The sequence below is a fragment of the Polypterus senegalus genome, chromosome 10, assembly GCF_016835505.1.
Source record: "Polypterus senegalus isolate Bchr_013 chromosome 10, ASM1683550v1, whole genome shotgun sequence".
In the NCBI taxonomy this organism is placed as follows: Eukaryota; Metazoa; Chordata; class Cladistia; order Polypteriformes; family Polypteridae; genus Polypterus; species Polypterus senegalus.
The window spans coordinates 174,281,001-174,307,635 of record NC_053163.1 but is presented as its reverse complement, the minus strand read 5'-3'; the positions used below and the strand labels follow the sequence as shown (position 1 = coordinate 174,307,635).

At 37.5% G+C, this 26,635-nt stretch overlaps 1 protein-coding gene across 9 annotated transcripts in view; it reads right to left on the bottom strand.

The window, feature by feature from the left end:
• Positions 1–8,092: 8,092 nt before the first annotated feature.
• Positions 8,093–26,635, bottom strand: part of ctnnd1 (catenin (cadherin-associated protein), delta 1) — an 81,864-nt gene continuing 63,321 nt past the window's right edge. For 8 of the 9 annotated variants that reach the window (XM_039767617.1, XM_039767625.1, XM_039767618.1 and 5 more), the window contains 11 exons: positions 26,464–26,581; positions 26,113–26,275; positions 22,647–22,664; positions 22,427–22,495; positions 22,197–22,324; positions 20,827–20,977; positions 19,142–19,334; positions 18,861–19,057; positions 17,113–17,157; positions 15,111–15,187; positions 8,093–10,186 (listed from right to left, as the gene is read on the bottom strand). In XM_039767617.1, the coding sequence (XP_039623551.1) occupies positions 10,178–10,186; positions 15,111–15,187; positions 17,113–17,157; positions 18,861–19,057; positions 19,142–19,334; positions 20,827–20,977; positions 22,197–22,324; positions 22,427–22,495; positions 22,647–22,664; positions 26,113–26,275; positions 26,464–26,581 (1,168 nt within the window). In that variant the 3' untranslated portion in view covers positions 8,093–10,177. The remainder of the gene's footprint in view (positions 10,187–15,110; positions 15,188–17,112; positions 17,158–18,860; positions 19,058–19,141; positions 19,335–20,826; positions 20,978–22,196; positions 22,325–22,426; positions 22,496–22,646; positions 22,665–26,112; positions 26,276–26,463; positions 26,582–26,635) is intronic. The other variant, XM_039767620.1, reaches the window with a different exon arrangement.

The following is a 26,635-nucleotide window of genomic DNA, read 5'->3' as shown; positions in this document are numbered from 1 at the left end:
ATATATATATATATATATATAGTAAGATATGGCGGCCATGTACCCGGCCAATACCCCAAGCCGCCAGGTGGAGCCCTCCTTGCAGCATGGAGGTCCCCAGAAGACCAGCAGGGCATTATGGACCATGTAGTTTTATGCACCGCCCTGCTGGATGCCATGGGGCCACGAGAGGGAGCTGCAGGGAGGACGAAGAGTTCTTCATGCCCTATGACCCGGAAGTTCGTCATAGGAAGAGCGGCGGGCTTCGGGGTGAGAAAAACATTATTTACTCTGACCCGGAAGGAATAAGGACTTGTGGACTGTTGGGAAGGAACATCTCCGGGTCAGGGAATATAAAAGGACTGTGGGAGCTCCCAGACGATGAGCTGAGTTGGGAGGCAGGGAGGCTAAGCATCTGGGAGTGGAGGATTGTTTATTATTGTGGTTTGTTGTTATTGGAGAATTGTGGAGAGGAGCGTGCTTTGTGCACTTTATTATTATAATAAATATCATCTTTGGACTTTTACCTAGTGTCTGACGTGGTGTCTGAGGGTGCGAGCAAGCATCTTAATCTGTTATATACACACATATATATATATATACACATATATATATATATATATATATATATACATATATATATATATATATATATACACATATATATATATATACATATACATATATATATATATATATACACATATATATATATACACATATATATATATACACATATATATATATATATATATATATATATATATATATATATATATATATATATATATATATATATATACACACATATACATATACACATATATACATATATACATATACATATATATAATACATACGTATCTCATGATACGTTATTTTTTAAAATGTTTCCTTTTCTTTTTCATAACTTCTTTAACACACTACTTCTCCGCTGCGAAGCACGGGTATTTTGCTAGTATATCTCTATATCATGACAAAGTTGATTTACTTCAGTAATTCCATTCCAAAAGTGAAACTTGTATATTAGATTTATTCATTACACACAGACTGATGTATTTCAAATGTTTATTTCTTTTAATTTTGATGATTATAACTGACAACTAATGAAAGTCCCAAATTCAGTATCTTGGAAAATTAGAATATCAATTAAGACCAATGCAAAAAAAGGATTTTTAGAAATGTTGGCCAACTGAAGGGTATGAACATGAAAAGTATGAGCCTGTACAGCACTCAGTATTTAGTTGGGGCTCCTTTGGCCTGGATTACTGCAGCAATGTGGCGGGCATGTAGTCGATCAGTCTGTGGCACTGCTCAGGTGTTATGAGAGCCCATGTTGCTCTGATAGTGGCCTTCAGCTCTTCTGAATTGTTGGGTCTGGCGTATTGCATCTTCCTCTTCACAATACCCTATAGATTTTCTATGGGGTTAAGGTCAGGCGAGTTTGCTGGCCAATCAAGAACAGGGATACCATGGTCCTTAAACCAGGTACTGGTAGCTTTGGCACTGTGTGCAGGTGCCAGGTCCTGTTGGAAAATGAAATCTGCATCTCCATAAAGTTCGTCAGCAGCAGGAAGCATGAAGTGCTCTAAAACTTCCTGGTAGATGGCTGCGTTGACCTTGGACCTCAGAAAACACAATGGACCAACACCAGCAGATGACATGGCACCCCAAACCATCACTGACTGTGGAAACTTTACACTGGGCCTCAAGCAACGTGGATCTCTTCCTCCAGACTCTGGGACCTTGATTTCCAAAGGAAATGCAAAATCTACTTTCATCAGAGAACATAACTTTGGACCACTCAGCAGCAGTTTTGTCTTTAGCCCAGGGGAGACGCTTCTGACGCTGAAGAGTGGCTTGACACAAGGAATGCGACAGCTGAAACCCATGTCTTGCATACGTCTGTGCCTGGTGGTTCTTGAAGCTCTGACTCCAGCTGCAGTCCACTCTTTGTGAATCTCCCCCCACAGTTTTGAATGGGTTTTGTTTCACAATCCTCTCCAGGGTGCAGTTATCCATATTGCTTGTACACTTTTTTTCTACATCTTGTCCTTCCCTTCGCCTCTCTATTAATGTGCTTGGACACCGAGCTCTGTGAACAGCCAGAGTCTTTAGCAATGACCTTTTGTGTCTTGCCCTCCTTGAGCAAGGTGTCAATGGTCGCTTTTGGACAACTGTCAAGTCCGCAGTCTTCCCCATGATTTTGTAGCCTACAGAACTAGACTGAGAGACCATTTAAAGGCTTTTGCAGGTGTTTTGAGTTAATTAGCAGATTTAGAGTGTGGCACCAGATGTCTTCAATATTGAACCTTTTCACAATATTCTAATTTTCTGAGATACTGAATTTGGGACTTTCATTAGTTGTCAGTTATCATCAAAATTAAAAGAAATAAACATTTGAAATACATCAGTCTGTGTGTAATGAATGAATCTAATATACAAGTTTCACTTTTTGAATGGAATTACTGAAATCAACTTTCAACTCAAGATGTCATGATATTCTAATTTTATGACCAGCATATATATATATCTATCTTGAACCTCACCTGGCTGCTGACCTGGGAGAATGGATGCTATTCTAATCAGCCTCATACATATGCAAATAGGATACTGCAGACTCTGGTCTGTTAGAGCAGCTACCCACATGTAGTCTAAGAGTATCAGGCTGAGCTCTGCACCCAATCACAAAGGATATTATAGCACCCCTCTCCTCTGCATTCTGGGTGGTCCGGGAAAGGTATAAGGCACCAGAATCTCTCAACAGGTAGCCGCTGCCACCTAGCATATGTAAATGATGTGATTGCTGTTAGAATGAACAGTGCAGGCCATACGGAACGTTGAGGGATCAGCCAGTTACCAACAAGCCAGCCACCACAAGGCTACACTGCCTCTATAAATAAAACTAATCATGGACCACGAGCCACGATTTAGTCAGTCTCACCTTGGCATCATTGTGCATTATTGGAATGCCACTACTCACGGTCAGCCAAAGTGGCGTTGTCCTTGCCTGGGTGGCTTCATTCTAATATACCAGGAAAAGGTGCAATGAAAAATGAGGTTGGGGTGGGGTGGGGTGTAATGGTGGATGGCAGAGCAAAAAGAAACCAGACCTGAGCACACCAACTGCAAGATGGCTATTTACAAGATAAGAACTTGAAGGGGTGAATGCTTACAAAACCATTTTGTTAGTATGAATTTATTAAACGCTTGTAGGCATTTCTTTTCACTTTGTCACTTGATTCTTTTGCTGATGAGGAGTATCAAATCAAATTAACTGATTCAACTTGAAACAAAAAGTGAGAAATGACCAAAAGAACGAACATCTCTTATAGGCGCTGTAGGACATGCAACACACAACACTAATACAAAACACTTAGAATATCCCAAAACAGCCAAAAAGGTCAGTATTTTCTAAACTGTTACCACATACACAGCGGATTCAGAAATTCTTCGCACCCCTTCACTTTCTGTACACTTCATTTTAAACTGAGACGCTTTCCTTTTGACACAACCAGTGTGCACTTAATAGCCCTTAATAATGGCAACATTGCACATTAATTTAAAAATCAAAAGCTCAAACTCATTTTCATAAATGTTCACTTGAGTTTTGTTGAGAACTTCACTGAAATCCACCTGTGGCAAACTGAGCCAACTGGTATCGCTTAGAGGAGCACACACAAGTCCCTGGGTAGAGAAAGTCTCAATTGGCACTGCACCTCAGGACAAAAACCAAGCCATGAAATCCAAGGACCTCTCCATAGGTCCTCTCCATGGACCTCCTTGGCCAGAACTTGAAGCGCTACAGCAGGTCAAGACCAGGCACAGGGCATCACATGCCTAATACTATCGCTTATAGTGAAGCATGGTGGTGGCAACATCGTTATGGAGGTGCCGCTCAGTGGATGGGACAAGGAGAAGGGTCAAAACTGCAGCCAAATACAGAGAGGTCCCTAAAGAAAAGGTCATCTCAGAATAAAACATGCAGGAGGTTTAAAGACCGAGTGCTTTTTAAATCCACTGTATTAACAGCTAGCGATTTATCTACCGTTCTTGGCAGCTTAATAAGAATGTAATAGATTACATTTAAATACCATTAATGATGTAAAATTGGCCTTGGACCAGCGGATGATAACATAACTTACTTGACTACAAAAACGTACTTTAAAAGTTCACACACTATAGTTTATTTGTACCGATTTGACTATTTGTGAGTGCACCAATTACAAAATGATCCGCAGCAGTTTACGGAATGCCACATTTCAATAATGCACATTGCTATACTAAAAATGGTATACCATACAAAAAGACTTAACATATCTAAGCCATTAAAGCCAAAAACATGCGCTATGAGCCAACACACACATTTTAAGAACTCTCCCCACAAACACACATCCACAGAAAGTAATAGTGAATTTGACAAGAATTCAAGCTGGCAAAGAAAACTGTCACTGTGTTCCAACACAACAGCAGCCCACCACATATCAGACTTGTGCCCCAAATGACTGGCTTCTTAGTCATTGAACTACAACAGGAATCTCATATCATACCAAAGAATGTATCTGACTACACAGGACGGGGTCAGTAGGATAATGGGGGTGATATCAAAGATTTAAAAGTCTTGGGGAAGTATCAAAAAAAAAAAAAATCATCAAGAACGGACAAACTCCTCCACGAGATAATCCACCAATTCTAACACTCAGCACAACGGGCACATGGATTACATCTACAAGAAATAGGAACACCTCGTTTGCCAAGCTGGAATATTATACAGAAGAGCCGATTCATGTGGAGTTGCACAGAATGTATGAACGATGTTGTTCTCTCTTACAATGGCACATGTCAAGGTGAAGGACTTTAGAAAGCGGACATTAGATACTCATTGTCAACTTGCTGAATGCAGATGATGTGGCAAGACACAAGGAGAGTGACGAGGGTTAAATTATCATGGCCAGATAACGGAGTCAGAGCATTCACAGAAGGCTTGTGGGGTGCTCAAGGTCAGCAATGGCAAGTACCTACAATCAGTGGTCTGAGGAGGGAAAAAACCACTAACTGTCATCAGGGTGTTGTGAAATCAACTACGGGTACCCAATCTGGTAGGAACCTACAGGATGACTACTCAGGCATAAATGCCAGGCAATTTTAATGATGGTTACAGTAGTAATGTGTCACAAAACAAACTGCATTGAACCCTACTGATTATGGGACTGAGTGCTCATGTCAATCCCTGTCCACCATCAAAAACATTTACAATAATTGAGAGATAACCCAAAGAGATATATTGATCTGTTTTATGCCATGAAGAGCTTTTTTGATAATATATAAGCTATATCTGTTGTAAACGTGACAAAAGTCATAAACAGATGTATTGGATTGTATCTCTTTTCAATAAAAACTTAAATAAAAAAGAAAAACAAACAAAAAACACATTTACAAAGGGCACACAAACATTGAAACTCTTACCTTTAATCAATGAAGGATCACCTGGGCTGTTGAAGCCCATCTTCTGTTGCATCACATTAACAGCCAGGTATGCACTGTGGGAAGATGACAAGTGTGATGCTTTGGGCGAAGTTCTGCTAGGAAACCCACGGTCTAGGCAGTCAAGTGGATGGTAATTTGATGAGTACTACTTCTACATATTACCATAGACCAGGTTTACTTTGAAAAGTCAATGATTATATACACTGTGTGCACAATTATTAGGCAAGTGAGTATTTTGACCATATCATCATTTTTAATGCGTATATTCCAACTCCAAGCTGTATTAACTTGAATGCTTATTGGATTTAAGCACGTCAGGTGATGTGTATTTGTGTAATGAGGGAGGGTGTGGCCTAAGGAGATCAACGCCCTATATCAAGGTGTGCAGAATTATTAGGCAGCTAGTTTTCCTCAGGCAAAATGGGCCAAAAAAGAGATTTAACTGACTCTGAAAAGTCAAAAATTGTAAAAGTCTTTCAGAGGGGTGCAGCACTTTTGGAATTGCTAAGATATTGGTGTGTGATCACAGAACTATCAAACATTTTGTTGCAAATAGTCAACAGGGTCGCAAGAAACGTGTTGAGAACCAAAGACGCAAATTAGCTGCCAAAGATTTGAGAAGAATCAAACGTGAAGCTACCAGGAACCCATTATCCTCCAGTACTTTCATATTCCAGAGCTGCAACCTACCTGGAGTGCCCAGAAGTACAAGGTGTTCAGTGCTCAAAGACATGGCCAAGGTAAGGAGGGCTGAAACCCAACCACCACTGAACAAGAAACATAAGTTGAAACGTCAAAACTGGGCCAAGAAATATCTGAAGACAGATTTTTTTTTTTTCCAAAGGTTTTATGGACCGATGAGAGTGACTCTTGATGGACCAGATGGATGGACCTGTGGATCAGTAATGGGCACAGAGCTGCACTCCAACGTGGAGGTGGGGTACTGGTATGAGCTGGTATTTTTAAAGATGAGCTAGTTGGACCTTTTTGCATTGAAGATGAACTCAAAATCAACTCCCAAACCTACTGCCAGTTTTTCAAGACACTTTCTTCAAACAGTGATACAGGAAAAAGACCATGATTTTTATGCAGGCCAATGCTCCATCACTTGCATCGAAGTTCTCCACTGCGTGGCCAGCCAGTAAAGGCCTTAAAGATGAAGGAATAATGACATGGCCCCCCTTCCTCATCTGACCTAAACCCTATCGAGAACTTGTGGGCACTTCTTAAACGCTAGATTTACGGGGGAGAATGACCTAAACCCTATCGAGAACTTGTGGGCACTTCTTAAACGCTAGATTTACGGGGGAGAAAAACAATACACCTCTCTGAAGAGTGTCTGGGAGGCTGTAGTCACTGCTCCACAAAAAGCTGATCGTCAACAGATCAAGAAACTGACAGACTCCATGAATGGAAAGGCTTATGACTGTTATTGGAAAGAAGGGTGGCTATATTGGTCATTGATTGATTGATTTTTTTTGAAATGTCAGAGATGTTTATTTGTAAATTTTGAGGTGTTTGTTTATTATTCTCACTATAACATCCATCCATCCATCCTCTTCCGCTTATCCGAGGTCGGGTCGCGGGGGCAGCAGCTTAAGCAGAGAGGCCCAGACTTCCCTCTCCCGGCCACTTCTTCCAGCTCTTCCGGGAGAATCCCAAGGCGTTCCCAGGCCAGCCGGGAGACATAGTCCCTCCAGCGTGTCCTGGGTCTTCCCCTGGGCCTCCTCCCGGTTGGACGTCCGAACACCTCACCAGGGAGGCGTCCAGGAGGCATCCTGATCAGATGCCCGAGCCACCTCATCTGACTCCTCTCGATGCGGAGGAGCAGCGGCTCTACTCTGAGCCCCTCCCGGATGACTGAGCTCCTCACCCTATCTTTAAGGGAAAGCCCAGACACCCTGCGGAGGAAACTCATTTCAGCCGCTTGTATTCGCGATCTCGTTCTTTCAGTCACTACCCATAGCTCATGACCATAGGTGAGGGTAGGAGCGTAGATCGACTGGTAAATTGAGAGCTTTGCCTTACGGCTCAGCTCCTTTTTCACCACGACAGACCGATGCAGAGCCCGCATCAGACCGATCAGATGATGATGTCCTGTTTGCTTCATCAGGCCATGATCTTCAGCTCTCTCTGGATCGGTTCGCAGCTGAGTGTGAAGCGGCTGGGATCAGAATCAGCACCTCCAAATCCGAGAGCATGGTCCTCAGCCGGAAAAGGGTGGAGTGCCCTCTCAGGGTTGGGGAAGAGATCCTGCCCCAAGTGGAGGAGTTCAAGTATCTCACTATAACAGATGAAAATAAACAAGTGAGATGGGAAAATTTTCATTTTTCCTTTAGTTGCATAATAAATCTGCACACTAATAGTTGCCTAATAATTGTGCGCACATATGTATTCCCCTGATGATGTTCACACTCACATTTCCGTTGTGAAACATTCAGGTTTCAGGTTTATTAACATTTTGGATTGACTGATAGCACTGTGTTTGTTCCATATTAAAATTAATCCTCAAAAATACAACTTGCCTAATTGTGCACACAGTGTATAAACACAGACATATGTCTTTAGTAGAACCCACATATAAACAGAAATAGCATGGGACTGAAAGAAAGAAAAACAAAAAGCCTTTAAAATCCACTCTGAAAACTTTATTTATAAAAACACAGTTGCCAAAACTGAAATTAACTCATTCGCCATCTTGCACACAAGAGTGGATGAGATTACCAACACAAAACAAGGATCAAGAAAAAATTTTTCAATAAAGAGATTAGTGGTACTGAAATAACATTGAACATGTAGTGTATTTCTCAGACAAAACCCTCCCATAAGAAAAAGTCAAGGATATGCTGCAATAATATTATCTGAAAAATCTATATATTTTAAAAAGCATTACTGCAGACACATTGTCTGAATTCAGTGTCCAATAAACTGCTCCAAGTACAATTAAGTTATTCACTCATGCCCAACAGCCTCCACAACTAACACCAAGTGCACAGCTACCTCTGGAAATAGTCCAAATGATTGCTTTCAGTCACTTCAGCAGTAGGGCATCGAGAAAGCCAAACAAGCTCATTTTTCACTTCACATATTGGGTATAGCAGAATTTTACCGGTTATTTTGGCAAAACACTCAAACACTCTGGATATTCTAATTTGATTGTTCAACTTTCTTCTAGCTGGACTGCATTTATAAAGGTCAAGATTGTCTTCTATATCCAGTTATTGAGATTACCTAGGCTGCAAAAAGATGCGTTTTAAAAATAAAAAAAAAAAAGTGGCATTTCTGCTTCTACATTTGACATTTAGTATTCTGCTCTTACCATCATGTCTAAAAAGTTGTACTGGTTTCAAATAAGGAATGAAAGTCTCAGATTTCCACAACTCTAAAGTCCCTCATAAATGTGATAACTAGAAAAGCCCACCTATATGGAGTCTAATTACCAGGTGTTGTAACATATGCCTGCTGAACACAGGATAAAGGCGAGACCGGTTGTCAATGTAAATAACCTAAAGCCTATTTAACAATTATACAGCCTTTTTTTTTTTTTTTTTTTTAAACAAAAGCTAGAGACTTGAAAATAAAAGTTTTAAAAAGTGCAACAAGAAATTTTCTGTATGTAAAAAGTGATTGGTAATATTTCAAACTTAAAAAATATTTTGAAGGCAAAGACATTCTATAAACAGATTGTGATTACAGGGAAAAATAAAACACTTTACTGCAAGAATGGCTCCTTATCTAAATCCCAGGAGTGGTGATAAACCTAAAAGACATTAACACTGAGTTTGTGTACAGTGTGATTAAAACATATGATGCCCATCAGCAAAGAACTAAAGGTTTTCAGTGAACAATATTCTGAAACTGACAGCCTTGTGCAAAAAAAAATAAGAAGCAACCTCTACAATGCAGATCATTTGCTTCTCAGAACCACTAGGATTAATTTGCACTTTATTTTAATCTTTGAACATGCAAACCAATAAAAGAATAAACATTAACCTGAGGAAACTTCTGTCATTTTCTGTTCATATATAAAAAGCATTCAGTTTTTCAAATATTCAGGATGCCTTTGTAGCAAATCTGCCTTACATAAATTGGGGTATACAAAAATGTCTTTAAATATGAAGTGGCCACACCTCCGCTGTAGTTATGCTTCAGTAATATTACTGGGCTGAACAAACATCCGAGTAATGGTTTTCTGAAATAACACAAATGGGAATCACCTGAGCAGTAGTTAGTCAAAATACACTGCACTCCTCCCTCCAGCAGCAATGGCACAGCAAAGAGGATGAAGCTAGCAGTTATTTCAGAACTTGCAGCATTGGTAAAGAACACCATGAGAGGGAGGAACGGGTCTTAAAGGGGAAAGCTCCAATATATAAAAAGAAATATTATACATACAAAATATCTTTTATGCTTTCGGAAAGAAAAAAAAATCAAATATTTAAAAGCAGTCTGGAACCCCATTCTCAGTCCTCATCCAATATCTCCCTCTAGCAGTCAGGCATGGAATTGCAGATCCAGAAATAACAGGTTACTGTCGAGTCTTTTGAAGCTGATGATCCATATGCAATTATAAAACAAGAGGTCCCCCCATACTTTTTGCATAAAAATACAGCAAATTGCTTTCTTCTCCAAACTTATGGTCCCAGTATTAAATATTTCTTCTGCCGGCAGTGAGATTGGAATGACAAGTCTGTCCGTGACGCAAAGAAGATTACTCTCTCTGTGAAGACAGAAAAGAAAGGAACACTGCAACGTGAGTTGACAAGAGTAGTACATATTTGACTGCCTTAACGAAAGTGAATCCAAATTCATACAAGTTTCAGCATTTTGAGCAGTAACATTAGACAGAAAATATTAATTTCCCTGTAGTGGGCGAGAATTTTCAGCCTTTCATAGGGAATTGTTTATCACTGAGGACATCTGTTAATAGAGCACAAACATTTTAAAAACAACATACTGAAACATTAATATCAGAAAATGCTTGAGATGAAGATGGGAAGAATGCCATTACAACAGGGAACAGTGTATAACAATTAAGCACACTTTCCAAGGCAGAGGCAAAAAACTGTGACCATCACAAAGTCTGTTCTGCTGACACTCTGTAAACATACCAGTTAATTGTAGTTATTCAAATTTTGCATTGTCACCACATTATACGTTGCAAGCTAATGAGTTCAAAATAATGGAAGCAACTTTTAATCCACTTCACTATGTTACAGACAGGACTAAAACTATGTTACTATGTTCGATTTATTAATCTTCCACATTTTTTTTCAGAGCTGGCACACCTCTAATCTTTAACACAGTTCTAGGCACCTGCACCACGACATGGACATTACACTTGAATTAAGCAGTACACTTTTGTTGGAGCTTCCTTCCATCATTGTTCACTCCATGTGAAACAAAGGCTTGTGTGTATTAGAAAAATACCTCATTGTTGTCTTAAAAAGACCCTGGTTTAGGCTTAGTGCTTTAGTTTAAGGTCCGCTTATTATATTCGACTTTGAATTTCAATATCTCCACTCTTTCCTTTGTTAATGGACTGTTGACCTTTATAACAATTTTGAAGGGTGCTACAAAAATATTTAGTTTTTACTGTAAAAGTATTCAACACAAGCCATTTTGGAATGGTATTTTAGAGAGTTGTACTAAACCTCTCCTTCATAAAGATGCTTGGCAAATTTACTATAGAATGAGAGAACAGGAAAGCTCAATGCTTGCTTTTAACTTATTGTCACTTCCAGTGAAGTATTCTACTGACTGACTGGATCCTAGGTACCTGTTTTGTTAATTTATTCCCAGCATTCTATACATTTTTAAACTGGCAAAATTGTCAAATACTTGCAATATTATCGCTTATAAAGCTATATGTAAGCAATTAAATCAAAATCTAATTAAAAAGTAACAAAAAGGGTTGGTGCGTAGTGTTTACTTCAGACAAACTGCAGATATAATTGTGGGTATGCTCTCTTGATAACCAATGCTTTCAGAAAATTACAATTAAGGAATTAACAGTAATCCTAAGACTGCAGGGCACACAATGCTTTGACCCCATCTGAAATGTATCAGCATATGCCGTTTTAGTAATTAGGAGTCCGTAGAAATGCTAGTCTAACTCCGAAGAAGGTATGCTGCAACAAAATGCATTTTACAAAAGTTATACTTACAAGGAAAGTAGTTTTGTTCTGACCAGTAATCTTCCATGGTAGCTACTAATATCAATGGCATTTGTTTTAGGAACAAACATCTTTTTAAACTGAATATCTACAGAAATGCTCTGTGCTATAAACACGTCCTAAATTTGGACAAGTACGCCATCTAGTGCTTATTGTTGAATACAGTTAAGTCTCACATCCATCTCAAACGTATGGTGCATAAATAATGGACATGCATTTTTCAATTAATTATAATTGTCTATTGCAATAACTATTTATTAGCATAACATATGCTCAGAGTTGTTAATGCATCAGCTTAATTTCAGCTGTCTGTTGAACAGGTAATATTTATGAATTAAAATCATATTTTCAGTAAAAATTTAAGAATGGCATTTTTACGGCAAAATGAACATTCGTTCACTTGAATACATACTTCCACTTGAACATACAAAACACTCCAGAACAAAGACACACAGCAGTTGCAACAAGTTAGTTTCATGAAGAAACAATGTACATCCCAGATTAGTCATGTGCTCTTTTTAGACAAGGTGAAAATCCACGGCTTCCATTTCTATCTACTGCTGCCACTTATGCTTCACAAAAATTAATTTAATATGGGGTGAAATGCTGCCTTTACATAATTTAAATGGAAAAAAAAAAAATCACTTTCCACACCTGAGACAAGTCCCATAAAGAAAAACAAATATTGAAGTCATAAATACATTGACTATGAAATTACAAATACACTGATAAGAACTTTAAGATTGGTGCCTCTTAGATAACCAAGAAATCAATTTTAGCACTTGCACACCAAAAATGCAATATGAGTAATTTAAACTATGCTTAAACATCACTACCTAAAACAAATTTTAAGAGGGTTAAAAACTGTAACAGGAATCTCATTTTAAAACGTACTTTACAGGTGAAACTGCATTAGTAAACCGGTTACAGAAAATTTTGTAAGGGGTCTGCTTGTGTGCAAAGAGGAAATAAATGATGCTCATCTTGAGATGGGGACTTCTAGTCTTGCTTAACAATGTAAACCAGAGAGCCATTATGGCAGAAACACTGACCCGATTTAAAACTAACCTTATCGGTTATATGTTGCCTTCCCAAAAGTTTATGACATGCCATTTCTTTTGAAAACCTGCTTTGGACATGTGTGTAGCTCACATGCATTAAACAAAACCACCAAGGTACTGCTAGAGAGGTATGCATGCTTTTTCATAGGCTTCAAGTTAAGGGATCTTTCAAATATATTACTTAATGCACTTCAAATCTGAATGTGTCGGGGCCTATATTATGCAGTGTAATATATCAGTTGCAGAACAGGACCCAATAATAGTTAAGTTATGACAATTGTATACTACTGTGCTTGGTCAACTGAATAAATACCAATAGTGAACAAGGTAGTGTGTTATTTTGGGAAATTGCCAGATAATTGACTTAGGCTCAACAGTTGGATATGACAAGTTGACCTTTGCCTATAAGCTTTTGTGATACTGCATTTTTATATGTAGAAACATTTCAAAACCATATTGACACTCAGTTTGTATAAATGCCATGGAGTGGGCAGTTTACACCACATCTGGGGAACTTCCATTTGTAAATTCAACAGATGTCATTGCAGGATACATTGACTAGTTATAATGTATGTGCAAGATGTGCACAAATCACTTTCATTATCTTCTGGCAAGTCTTGGATAGGCACACGTATAGACAAGACATGTATTCTGTATTAAGGAAAGATCTTAAAACAAGTGTTTAAGATGTATCTTTACAATATTTTAATTGCAAATGTTTATTCAAGATACATCATATGTAGATATAAAAAACGTATCATTACATTAGATTCAAAGAATTTTGATCCCTTCACTTTCTGAAGACTGATGTAGCTTTGATTTTAAATGGACACATTTAACATTTATGCCCATCAATCTACACTTAACCTATAATGACAAGGTGAAAAGCTTTCATCCAGCCTAACTTAGTTACTGGACAAGATGGACCTTGGTCATGAAGGTGACCAAGAAGTCAATGGTCAGTTTTAGAAGACCTCCGAGATGGGAGAAACATCGGAAGCACCGCCCATTTTTCAGCAAAACTCCATTAATCAGGCGTTTACGGTATTGGCTAGACATAAGCCACTCGAGTAAAAGGCACGATAGCCCATTTGGAGTTTGCTAAACAGTATTTAAAGGACTCCCAGCTTAGGGAAAAATTTTCAGGTCTGACGACATAAAAACTGAATGAAGGCCAAGCATTATGTTGGGCAAAGATCATTCACTGTTCATACTCTGCCTAATACCAACCCCTATAATGAAGTATGGTGGTGTGGCAGCATCATGCTACTGAAGGACTACTCAGTGGCGGGGACAGAGATTGGAGAGAACTGCTGGAAGGAATGACGCATTCAAACACAGAGGTGCTTGAAAAAAGCCTGTTCCGGAGTGCATGCAACTTCAGATTGAGGCAATGGTTCACCTTTCAGCACAACACTGACCCAAAGCATAAAGCCCAGACAAAACTGGAGTGACTTTGGGACAAGTCTGACAGTCCCATGACAATGTTGAGGCTTAAACCTCATAAGGACATTTGTAGAGAGACCCGAAAATGGCAGCTTACAGACACTTCCTCACAAACTGCATTAGACTGGAGATGATCTTCCATTAAGATAGATAAAACTGTCCAAATCCAGATGTGCTAAGGTTGTAGAGATTCACGCAAGATTTGAAGCTGTAATTGTTGGCAAACAGGCTTCTAAGTAATACTGAATTTCATGTCAGAATATTTCTATGAACGAGTGATTTCAGCTTGATTTTTATTATTTTATATAAAGTTGCAAACGTTTCTGAAAAAATGTTTGCACTTTCACAGGTTACTGAGAAGTGTAGTGGACAGACAAAAAGGCAAATGTATCCATTTAAAATTCAGGAGTCAGAATACTTTCTGAATACACTGGTATCTTTACTGATTTAAAATAGGATAACAGACTGCATAAGAGGCAGCAGTAAATATTTATTCTTAGCAGGTCACATTCAAACTCCATGCGTAAGATTCTCTCTCACAACTGGATGTCACAAAAGTGAAGTCGTGCAATGCAGTACTGATGAAAGTAACATACAACGCGCTCAACATGCAGGAGTTAAGTAGGGTTAGTCTAACCATCACAGTTGTCTGCCATTGTCAATGAACCTTTACTGCCACCATAAAGACTTCTCTGAAATGGTGAAGAGGGCAGGAAAAAAGCAAGAAAAATAAATTTAGTCAGCCAATACATAAAAAGATCGTCTGCAAAAACCAACACCTACTGGCAGGAACCCAGACAGACAGTTTTAGAAAGTCATTCTTCTTAATCTAACCTAATAGTCCTCTACATAAATTAACAATGCTGCCGTGGTTATTGCCTTAAGAAAACCAGTTCACTGGGGAACATGAATGAATCAAATCAATATAAAATGTCATTGTAAGCTAGGAATGGATACTTACCAGAAGAATATCCTGATCAGACAAGTCATAGGACCTGGAATCTTTGCCTTCTCTATCATCCAGTGGTGGATAAGCAGCTGTCAAGGTCAAAATAATTTTATCAAAAGAAGTTCAAGTTTAGCCAGATACCATTGACTTTAACTTGAATAGAAAGGTGTTCTGTTAATTAGAAGTCTAAATCCAATACTCACTAGTATGCATTTAAATAAGCTGAAATGCTAATTGTATATCAGCATAGCCCTGAAAAAGACCACTGTCAAACCAAGAATGAATGGAGTTAAGGAACATCCATGTAAAATATAACTGAACAGGAATCAAAATAAGACTATAAAACAGACCAAAAGTTCTTAAACTTCTTTAAAAAAAAAATAAAATAAAAAAAATAATCTGGTACTCAAGAAGAGAATTACCACCATAATAATAGCACAGCCATATGGAGACAAACAACAATGGCCATATAAGAAGCAGTAAAAGCTTGTTTGCATTAAAGCAAATTTCTTATATGAAAATTATTAGAAGAGAAAACTGGAAAGCAAGCATTGTAAACAAAATAGTTATTCAAAATGAGAAACATTAAGGTTTATCTTTGCCTGTGTAAATGCTCAGTCGAAAGGTTTAGTTCAGCAGAAAGAAATAAAGGTATATCAATATAAACATAAGTCGCAGGAGGATATGATTTTGGTCATATAACTAGTCAACTGACTCATGGTGACAAATAAGGAATGAAGTTGTCATAAAATACCATTTATTTACGTCATCTTGAATTTTACTAGTTTACTATTAACAATACATTCTTCTAAATGCGTTCCTCGTTGTTCAACATATCCTACTTTTCATTTAACAATTCACTAAACCAAGCGCAAAAGCTGAGTCATGGAGCTAAAGAATTCCAAAATGTATGCACAATTTGCATTTTATAATGAAGGGATAAATCTTGATGAAGAATACAGCAAACAGTCCCCTCTGAAATGTTTAGTGCCAGCAACTGACTTAAAGATGAAGTATGCTCTACAGCCTGGCTTACACCTACAAAATTTCTGGTGTTGTCACAAATCTTAAAATGCACACACCCTTTACCCAAAATGCAGAAATGTATCAAACCCACTTTACATGAAGGAATTCCTCCTTGGTAATGCAAGTTAAGCTTGGATCAAACTCTTCTTTCCAGTTCTGTTATACATTTGGATTTAATGAATGTCACAAAGGGTAACATGCAATGTGGTACTTGATCAATTGTACATTACCACTGGAACTACATTTAGCATAAAACCCTGCCACAGCAATATACTGGATATACCCCCAGCATATTGCCCCTAACCTCCCCAAACACATTGAAAACCATCACATGCTTGTGTCTCCCATTATTTTCATTTCAAACTAGTGCCACAGCCCCTTTTCACCTCACAAGTTCACTGGTCATTCCCTCCACGTTTAAGCATGCCACTTCTTATTGGTCAACTCACAGGTTGCTATTGTGGGTGTCACGCACATGTGCCTTGGGGACAAGTTTAAAGGCTCTGCTGGTGGCAATTCCTTGCCGATCCACAAGAAGGTGTGGTTTACTAATGCTTCTTTTGCTCCCTCTACAGACCGGATGATCGATAGCCCCCCTACCTCTGATGTCACTTTTTGGTCTCTGTCCATAGGACCAGACTATTCCAGTCTGGCTTTTTCTTGACAGGAAAGGCCGCCATCTTGAAGCAGTCATTTTGTGACTTGTGTCAATAAAAACATCCTTTTTCAACACGTTTATAACCTGTTTATTTCAATTATATGTGGTTTGACTGCTGGTGCACCCCTGAGAGGCATCAAAATCATTGCTTATGGGCTACAGATTTGATTGCAAAGTATCACCATAAAAGTGCACTAAAGAGTATGTAGCTCTGAATTCATGCTTGGACGAAATCTGCTAATGTTCCTACACAATCAATTGGTGAATCATCGCAGACATGTCCACTCATGAAACACTGAAATAGACTATTGACATTAAGTTGATACTCACCATTACCAAGATCATTCATTGGAATCATGTCTTTGTCCTTTTCTCCTACAAACAGGAGAGAAGCAGAGTCAAGTTAAAATTTAGAAAGAAATGCTGGGACTTTTTCAATGCAAGATATTCAAGATGTGGCAAAAATATGAAGACTGTATTGTAAACTGTCAAGCAATCTCTATTAACACAATGTGTTCTTGCCAAAATAATACTTTATCCCTGGCATTCTTCTTTGCTGATTTTGACCACAATCATTAGTGAGCAGTTTGATGTGTCATAAAATGAAACTGTTATCCACCTAGACCCTGTATAAGTACTCTCCACCCTGCCTAAAAAATGTGCTGTATATAGTGGAAGTGACAGGTTTGTAAAACCACTTAACAGGAATCTACTCCAATAAGAGGAATTTACTCTCAGAAGTAGTCTAAGTAGACAGCACACAGATTAAAAATAGATTATGTATTAACAACTGACAGTACAGTATTACTGAAAGGCAGTGAACAAAAATGGAAACTTCAGGTTCCCCACAGCGGGAAAATCCTGCATGGCACTACATAGGCAAGTTGTTTCATGGATAAAAAGCAGCACATGACAATTCATTTTGACCTATACTCAAGTTAATATAAGCAGTTCACCAAGTCAGTAGCTATACATTTTCAGCTTAAATCCTTCATAAAGTGTCAGTGGACATAAAAATAGTATAAGCCACTTTAGCAAAGTGTGATAAAGTACATTAGGGATGCAAGACAATTGGAGGTTTTAGATTAAAAATGGCTCAGCGGTACATGTGCGCACATTAGTGTGGTGATGCAGCCCTAGGGCGTTAGGAAGGAGAAAAGGAGGAGCAAGCACTAACATGGAGATGCATATGATTTTAGCCAATTTCCACATTCAAGCTATAGGGTTTGTAACTGATGCATCTGTGCCCATGGGTATAAAGATGACCTTTGACAGAACAGAGAGGGAGCTCAGAAAACTATCAGAAAAGAAACAAAAGGCCTGGGGGATACAGGGAAGGGTCATGGCATAGCTGGTGCTACCACAGAGAGAAGACAGGCAGGCAATTGTGAACATGGCCCTGAGTGGAGGAGTGTGAGTCCAGGGTATGGTCACTTTTGCCAAGCATCCAGAATAGCAGGAGCAAACACACTGACCAATTTTTTTTTTTTTTTTTTTTTAAATTCAAGTAAAACACACACACTTAAGGCCACTAAGAAGCACTTCAATACTAAAAGAAACAAGGCCATTTGAGCAACACTTCTAAATGATGCTACTTAATGCTAATGTTATGCACGATTAATTAGTTGGTTAACTTTACAAAAATGCAACTAAAAGTGATTTTGCAAAGGCTGACAATTTTAGATGCTTAAACCATTTTCAGAGGTAAAACAGATTTAAAAGTAGCAATAGGGAATTTTTTTTCAATCCCTTAATTGTTTTAAATAACCTCATTTTGATTAGATTAAGATGCAGGTTTGCTTAGAAAATACTTGTTTTATGAGTATACCAAAATATTCTAGTGAACAGAGTTGAGGAAAAAGACACTGCTTTAAACAAAACAGATTTTAAGGAATAACTTGAATAAAATTATATAAAAGCAGTCAAAGAATGTGTTAATGTTTCCTGCCTAATACATTTTGCAGACCAAGAACACCCATGTTTGATGCAATAAATACAGGAGTTTGGTTTATATAGCAAACAATCAGCTCATATCAAATTCTACATTTATGAGGAAAGTTGGACATTTTTTAAATTACCTCTTCTTTTATCAATAAGTGGTAGAGTGCTATCTTCGTACCCTGGGCCTCCAGTCTTCCGTGGGGTTGGGGAAAGATTCACCATGAAGTCAGTCTTCTTCCAACCATCTTTCTCAAGTGGACGTCTGAGCTCCTTGTATGCCCAAACTGTCTGCAACACCTGACCAGCAGCCCGAACTTCTCGATCTGATCGGTTGCTGAGAGGGACATACATATTTTAATAAGAGCACTCCTTTAAAAATGCACCTGAACCTTATTACCCCATACCAGCCACCTCTTACCCATCTTTGTTAATGAGCACTAGCTTCTCAATCCCTTGACATTCTTTAAGCTTTTTGGCAGCTTCCACGTTATGCACAAGCACTTCATTCACTGTGCTTAAAACCGAGATTATGGTGTCTTCAGACAGATTCTTGACTGGTTGCTGCTGGCCTCCTGGCAAGTTAGCCACTAAATTAGGCATAGCATACTTGCCTGGTATGGAAAGAGAGAGTGTGAGATCTTTAAAAGTAGCATTTTACTTTTTGACCCAACCAGAAAACTAGTAACTACACAGGAGGGGCATGTAGGTAGTAACAATTTGGATTGTAAAATAGGGTTTTTGTAGGGATTCAAAGATGTGACAGGTCCAATTCCGTTACAACAAAGTGCCAAGGACCTAAAAATATTTTGTTGTAATGAGATTCTGTATTTGTCACGACATGGCTTTCTTTAACGTGCAGCCAGGTGTTTGCAATCATTTCAAGTTAATTTTCATCTCCGCCTGTCTACAAGGTATGCTGACGAGAATGTTTCTCAGCATTTCCTTGCGATAACACACTTTCAGGGTGCGAATGATGAACAAATACAATGGCTGAAGCACTGCCGTGCAATTGGGTAGGAAGAACTCAACTCGACCATTATATGTGAAAACATGACGAAGGCAGCACATTTAAACCATGTAAACTGCTTTTTAGACATCTTCAAATGCAGCAGTTTGCATATGTTTGCATTGAGCCTAAGGTTCACAACCTAAGATTTTTCTTCAAGAAAGTTTGTACTGTCAATGGCGAACTTCTGAATTCACTAGCAACATCCTTTTTTTTGCTGAAATCGAGAGCCGCAAAAATTTCCAATTTTTTTTTGTAATGTGAACTGTTGTCGTTTTTTCGTGTCTGCCATTTCTATAGGAGGGTAACAATGAGATAAATTCCAACGGAGGTTTGTCAAATGTTGATGAGCAATAAGCAAAAGGCATCACTGAAAACCACAAAAACAGCAAGAAACAGTATGAGGAAAGTTTGAAGAAAGGTTTTTCAGGGATCATTGTGCACAACTGAGCTGTGACCACAGAACTAACATTAAAATGGACTGCTCTGTGGATGATTCAATCAGGCATTTCAAGGTCTTTTGGCACTTTGTTATAATGAAAATGCCAGCGGAATGCATTTTGTAGTAAGATTTTTATAGATTCTGTCTTATGGGGAAACTGTAGGGACTGTAAAAAATTAATTCAGTATAATGAAAATTTCATTGCAACGATATTCGTTGTAACGGAATTTGACCTGTATTTTACAGACATCCCAATTCTAGTTAAAACAGCTAGGAAATGATCAACATGTGAAATACAAGTAGCATACAATGCAGTAAACAGTATTTGCAATACTTCTAGTAACATCATACTTTTGCATTATGATACGAATTGAAATAATGGATTAAGCTCTATTAGTTCTAAAGTTATTTTACATACATTTCCCCACTTGCATCCATGACCAAAAAAAGTACACTACTTAAAATACCGGAATTACTTTATATGAAGGAAAGTAATTTTCAGCATTATCTTGCTAATTTCCAAACAAAGTAATTTTAATTCATTGAGACTAAATAATTATTATTAACAATAAAAAGTGAACATAAAGAATCAAATGCTTACAAACAGAAACATACTAGTGCTTATTGGCAGGTACTGAAGCATGTTACCACTCACCAGTAAGCTCTCTGTTCCTCATATCTATTGCTAAGTTTCTTAAAGCACCAGACATTGCTCTGACAACTCTGTCTTGTTGGTGAGCCAGGAGCTCTGAAATAGTTGACAAGCCTTTCTCGTGTCGAACCATGGAACGAATACATCTCCCATACTAGAAGGACAGAAGTAACAAGATTGCAGCAGTTGTGTGTATATATAAAAAAAGGCAGCTGTAACAATCTATATTAAGCTACACTCTAAAAACCTTGACAAACAAAATAGGACTTTCATAAAAATGCAACTAAAAATACTACTTTACATATTGCATGAATGTATATTTGATAAATATTTCTATACTAGAGCTAAACTTCATAAAATTCAAGATTTAACACCCATTACAAAAGAACACCTTGGATGTTGCAAGACCTGGAGATGACAATGCTTAACTTTATAAAAAGAACTGTTACAGTATTAAAATTATATTATTTGTGCTTGGATATTAACACACAGTGTGTAAAAGAAAAATGAAACATACAAGATGTTACTATTAAAGATTCCCATGTAACATACTGAAAACATTTAGCATTAGGAAATATACAAAGATTCCTTTGACTTAGTAACAATATTTACAAACGACATAATGCTACAGTACTTTCATTAAGTTTCTTTACTATTCTTATGTGCCACTAAGTTTACTTTCTTGAAAGTACATTTAATGTTTCATGACTACATTCAAACCTATACAACTCCTCCTCCATATTCTCTTAACAGCTTTAAGTCTGGTGTGTGCATATAAGCATTAAACATATCTTGAATGTACAGTATTGTTATCAGAAGCTTACATATCTAGATACATCTTAATTTGGTTTGAAATAAAACAGAACTATTGCTTCTAAGCTTTAAATTGTAGTGTAGAATAGACACTGAAATGTCATTATCATGAGTATCAAACTTGCAACCTTTCATATGTTTTGAAAGGGATGCTGAAAGAGTGGACCACCACATGTAGATCAGAATTTGGCAATGCAAATATAGCACTAGACCCCACAACAAAATAATGCACTGGCATTATTAGCAAGGATTGTCTTTTTATTGCAAAGCTGAATGTATGAAATCACTGCTTATTTATTATGATTAGAAAGAACTAAAGGGCCCCATAAAGAGACTTTAACACATTACCACCAGCTACTCTACTAGAAATGTAAGTAGTGGTAACTTTGTGGGAGAGGTTTGAGAGTAGACATGTCTTTGTATGACCTTCTTAATACACGCCTTCCTGAAGTATATATTCAGCATTGCATTTTTCCTTTAAGGGATATAACAGAATTAGCATGTTAAACATCACCAAGTCAATGTTCTAATATTGCAGTTATATATGAGAGAAAACTCACAGTCCATCGGCCAGCACATAAATTCTGAATTGCACCAGCTGCTGCCTCCAGCACCACTGGGTTTTTACTTTCTCTTAGTAAGGATGTGTAAACACGCACCACTTCAGGTTGGTATAGTAACTCATAACCTGCAACAGAGAAACGAGTTAAATACAACAGCTAACATTAAATGAAATTTTAATCCTAGCAAAAAGTAAAAAAAAAAAAAAGTTTTCAGGAGCTTCACTTGCCTTTAGGAGGTGTTGTTCGTTTTGGAAACTCAATAACTTCTGCACTATAATCATCAGGTTCTTTCTTTCCTGTAGAAGTAACCAAAAAAACATTTAAGTAAAGGAGAAGTTGATGAATACAACTGAATAAGGTGCTCTTTTTGCCAGCCTTAAAGCTATATGGTGATTTAGAAATGAATGACTGGCCATAAGACTGGCCTGTACTTTATAAATCACTCACCTTTAGAAAACCATTCGTCTACACAGGACCGGTGGAAGAAATAAAGAGAAAGAAGAACTGGAGTCAGTTGCAAAGCTTTACCCAGCCACCACAATTTTATGCCAAAAAAGCAGAAACTTTACCACCAAGTACCCACAGCCTGCAGTTAAGCAGCCAAAGCTACATTAGGAATATGTGCAAAATAAAATTATGCAAAAGACTGATTACCGATGCACATGCAAATGGTAAAGAAAAAAAAAACATAGCATTCAACTACAAAATAAACCTGCCACAAAAAATTGAAATAGAACAAGTGCTGGCTTAGCAAAATCTCAACTCCAGATGGTGATCTTAATTCGGTAGTAGAAATGAAATTCAAACCCGGAACTAACAAGTGAACTAAAAAGAACAAGGAGGCATGCATATGTACAAGGTTTATGATCGCCAACATGCCAAAGAATATGGTACATATTAAAATTAACAAAATATAGATAGAAAGTGCCTAAAGTAATTGAACGGTTTAAAAAGAAGGATACTTGATTCAAAAAAGGGAAAATAGTGTGTGGAAATTGCACATCCAGTATAAATGACAGCCGATGACAAATATTTACAAGCTTACCAGGGCAAAATGTAATAATCTAAAATAAAATTACACACATAGGATCTCTGTATAGGGTTTAGATAAGGAGCAGAAAATCTTGGAATTAGTGTCCACAATCTAGAAAGGTTTTCAAAAGTTATATGCATGTTTTTGGAAGATTTTGCTTAAGTGGATTTAAATTCCACAGATTAAATATTCTTGTTAAATATTCATCTACATCTCAATATGCATTAATCTGACCAGATGATAAAGCATTTCATAATTAGCAGTATATAACAATTAATTCATAGTGTTTTATCACAGTATTTGCTATTCTTTGTCTTTAATCCTTGTCCAAGTAGTAGTGAAAGTATTCTGTTAAAGGAAAAAGGTTCAATGCAACTGTCGAACATTTTTCAATAATTTAAAACATACAAAAAATTTATCTGGGGCATTTAAGGATCATTTGATAGAACTTAAAACCAGATTCTGATTATACATGAAAGGTCATTTGAAATGTATTAATTAACATATGAGATTTTAGCCTTCATGTTCAAAAACAAGTAACCTTCTAAAATTACTTTAAAAATTAAAGATTTTTTTTTTTCTATTTCATACAAATGAGCCAGGTAAATTGTTACATTTGCATCTGGTGTTGATAAAGTGGTCAAATAAATTGGACAACCAATAGAATATGCCAACGCTACATCAATTAGCAGGATTTAGATATGCAAAATAGGTCCACTTTTCAAAGAGAGGGCAGTATATGACCTTAAAAAGCTTTTATCCAATGAAGAAAATGTCAGAGCTATTTCTGTTTATAAATTTTAACCTACTACACGCTTAAATGTTCAAAATGCTTAAAATAAGAAATTACATCACAGAGAAAGTATACTAAGTTTTAAAATGTTAAATGATAACACTGCTGGTGATGATTTTAAAACAAATCCACTAAAACAATTCAGGCAATAAAACCCAAATATCTGGCAATGGAGAAAGATGTCTACATCCCCTACTGCACCAATGCATTTGCAAAGAAATGAAACTCTTTGAATGGGAGATTTAAAATGTTAAGTTTGAGGTGCTAGAAACATTGGCTTTATCTGGTTATTATAGCCTCTCATGAAATGGAGGAGGATAAAAGCGGACTCAATAGGAAAAAGGCCATGCTACTGAACTAAAACTGATTTCTATTGACCCTTACAAAACTACTTGCATTAATTTAGAATAGTGCACTATCAAGAGTAAAGTCAAGGTTTACAACATTGAAAATAATTGTTTCTCTAGCTAGCCTGAATGATTGTTATTTATTGGTAATATCTCTCAAATTTAGATTGAGATTTTTCTGAGAAAAATGTTTAAGAGATAAAAAATATACAGTGGAACCTTGGTTCACGACCATAATTCGTTCCAAAACTCTGGTTGTAAACCAAATTGGTCGTGAACTGAAGTAATTTCCCCCATAGGATTGTATGTAAATATATATATATTTTTTTTAAAGATTTTTAATAGTTAATTATACCATAGAATGCACAGCGTAATAGTAAACTAAATGCAAGTGAGGAGGAACTGGGTGGAGAGGTGGTTACAGTTTTGAGGAAGAGTCCGTCTCAGCGAGGGAGGAATGTTCTCCTTCAGGTGTTTTTCTGTTGTGATTTCTTGCGTTTCTGGTGACTTTGCGAAATAGCGGTCTATAATGTGACTTGCCTTTCCTATGCATTAAAATTTTTCGAAAATGCGAGACAACATTGTCGTTCATCATGTTATCACTCTGTTCATAACCACTTTGTCAGGGTAGTTCTTCTCAAAAAAATCCTGGCACTCGTTCTATTATTCCATGATGGCTTTTATTGCATCACTTTTTATATCTGCCCTTTCCTCTTCAACAGTTTTTCCACCTCTTCCAGCACTTGAGGCCTCTGCCTAGTAACACTAACTCCTTTTGCAACATGACTTGCTTTAATAGATTCTTTCTGCTTTAGAATAGTCGAAATCGCTCATGCTTTTCAATAATTTCTCTCTTTACTTCGATTTCAATTTTCTTCAAACCATTCTTCTCACCACTCTTCACTTGCTTAGAAGCCATGGTTAACTGCAAAAGCACACGAAATACTGTAGAGCACTAAGAGTTCACACCAAAAGCATGCAAGTCTGACTGAGAACAATGCACAGGGAGAGGCTGAACACGTGCTTAAATGCAGTAAGTGGCGCGTATGAACCGGAAGGAAAATGAAACAGAGCACAAAGTTCACAGCGAAAGCAAGCACGCATGTCTGACTGAGAACAATGCAACACGTGTAGAAATCATCGTCGCACACAAACCGAAAGAGAAACTGGCTTATTCGTATACCGAGTCTGTGGTCGTAAACAGAGGCAAAAGTATGGTGAACTTTTTGGTCGTAAACCGAATTGTAATTGTTCCGAGACGTTCGTGACACAAGGTTCCACTGTACATGTTAACCATACAGACCCTCTGTGTATAAACATTAAACAGACATTGTAGAAAAATAATTTGTACCCAGATATCAGTTATGCAATATACATTTCACATTTAAAAGAAATACTCTCAAACTGTTAGCAATTAGCTGGTCCACAGGTACCTATTGTTAACTATTTCAAGGAGGTTAACTTACCATACATCTTAAGCACCCTTAGCTTAGTTTCATAATGGCAAGGATTGCTGCAATGTTTATTGGTTTTATTTCAGCTCCTACTAGTCTAAAATTCAGAGCAAAAATCAACCGACGCTTTTATAGGTGCCTCAAAAAAGGGTAAGCTACCAAAAACAAGGTAACTTGATGGCAGCCAAATCCGAAACAACTAATACATTTAAGGTGATAATATTGAAGTCATCCTTATGTTTGCAATGATATTAACAATATGGAAATTACATTAAATCTGAATTACCTTTACCCTTCTTGCTGCCAAAACAGCTGGCTTTTTGTGTCCCATTGGTAGTAGCATTATGGTTGACCTGGGGATTATTTTCTTGAAATTTTTCACAACCTGGGACCTCTTTGTGGACTTGGTAAGAAAGGTTCCTTAAAAGGCAGACCGAGTTTTCCACAAGCTTTAAAAAAAAAAAAAAAATCCCAAAAGTCTGGTAAGCAGCAGATCCAAGGAGCTTGATAAGAAAACGTTGTGCTCCAAATTCATTACACTCAAGTGATGTTAAAAATAAAAGCTGTATTCTCTTAGATACAAGGTCAATAATACACTATCCAGAGTGTCAATCAGAACTGAGAAGAAATACAGTACCTTACAATCAACATCCTTGCGATCAATCTGCAACTGCACAATATGCACGAGGGCATCCACAAGACCACTACACTCTCGAAGTTTTCTACGTGCCTCACTGCGTTCGGAGCTCACATTTCTGTTAGACAAATAAATTAGTTCTTCTCCTTGTTGATCTTTAAGGGTATCTGAA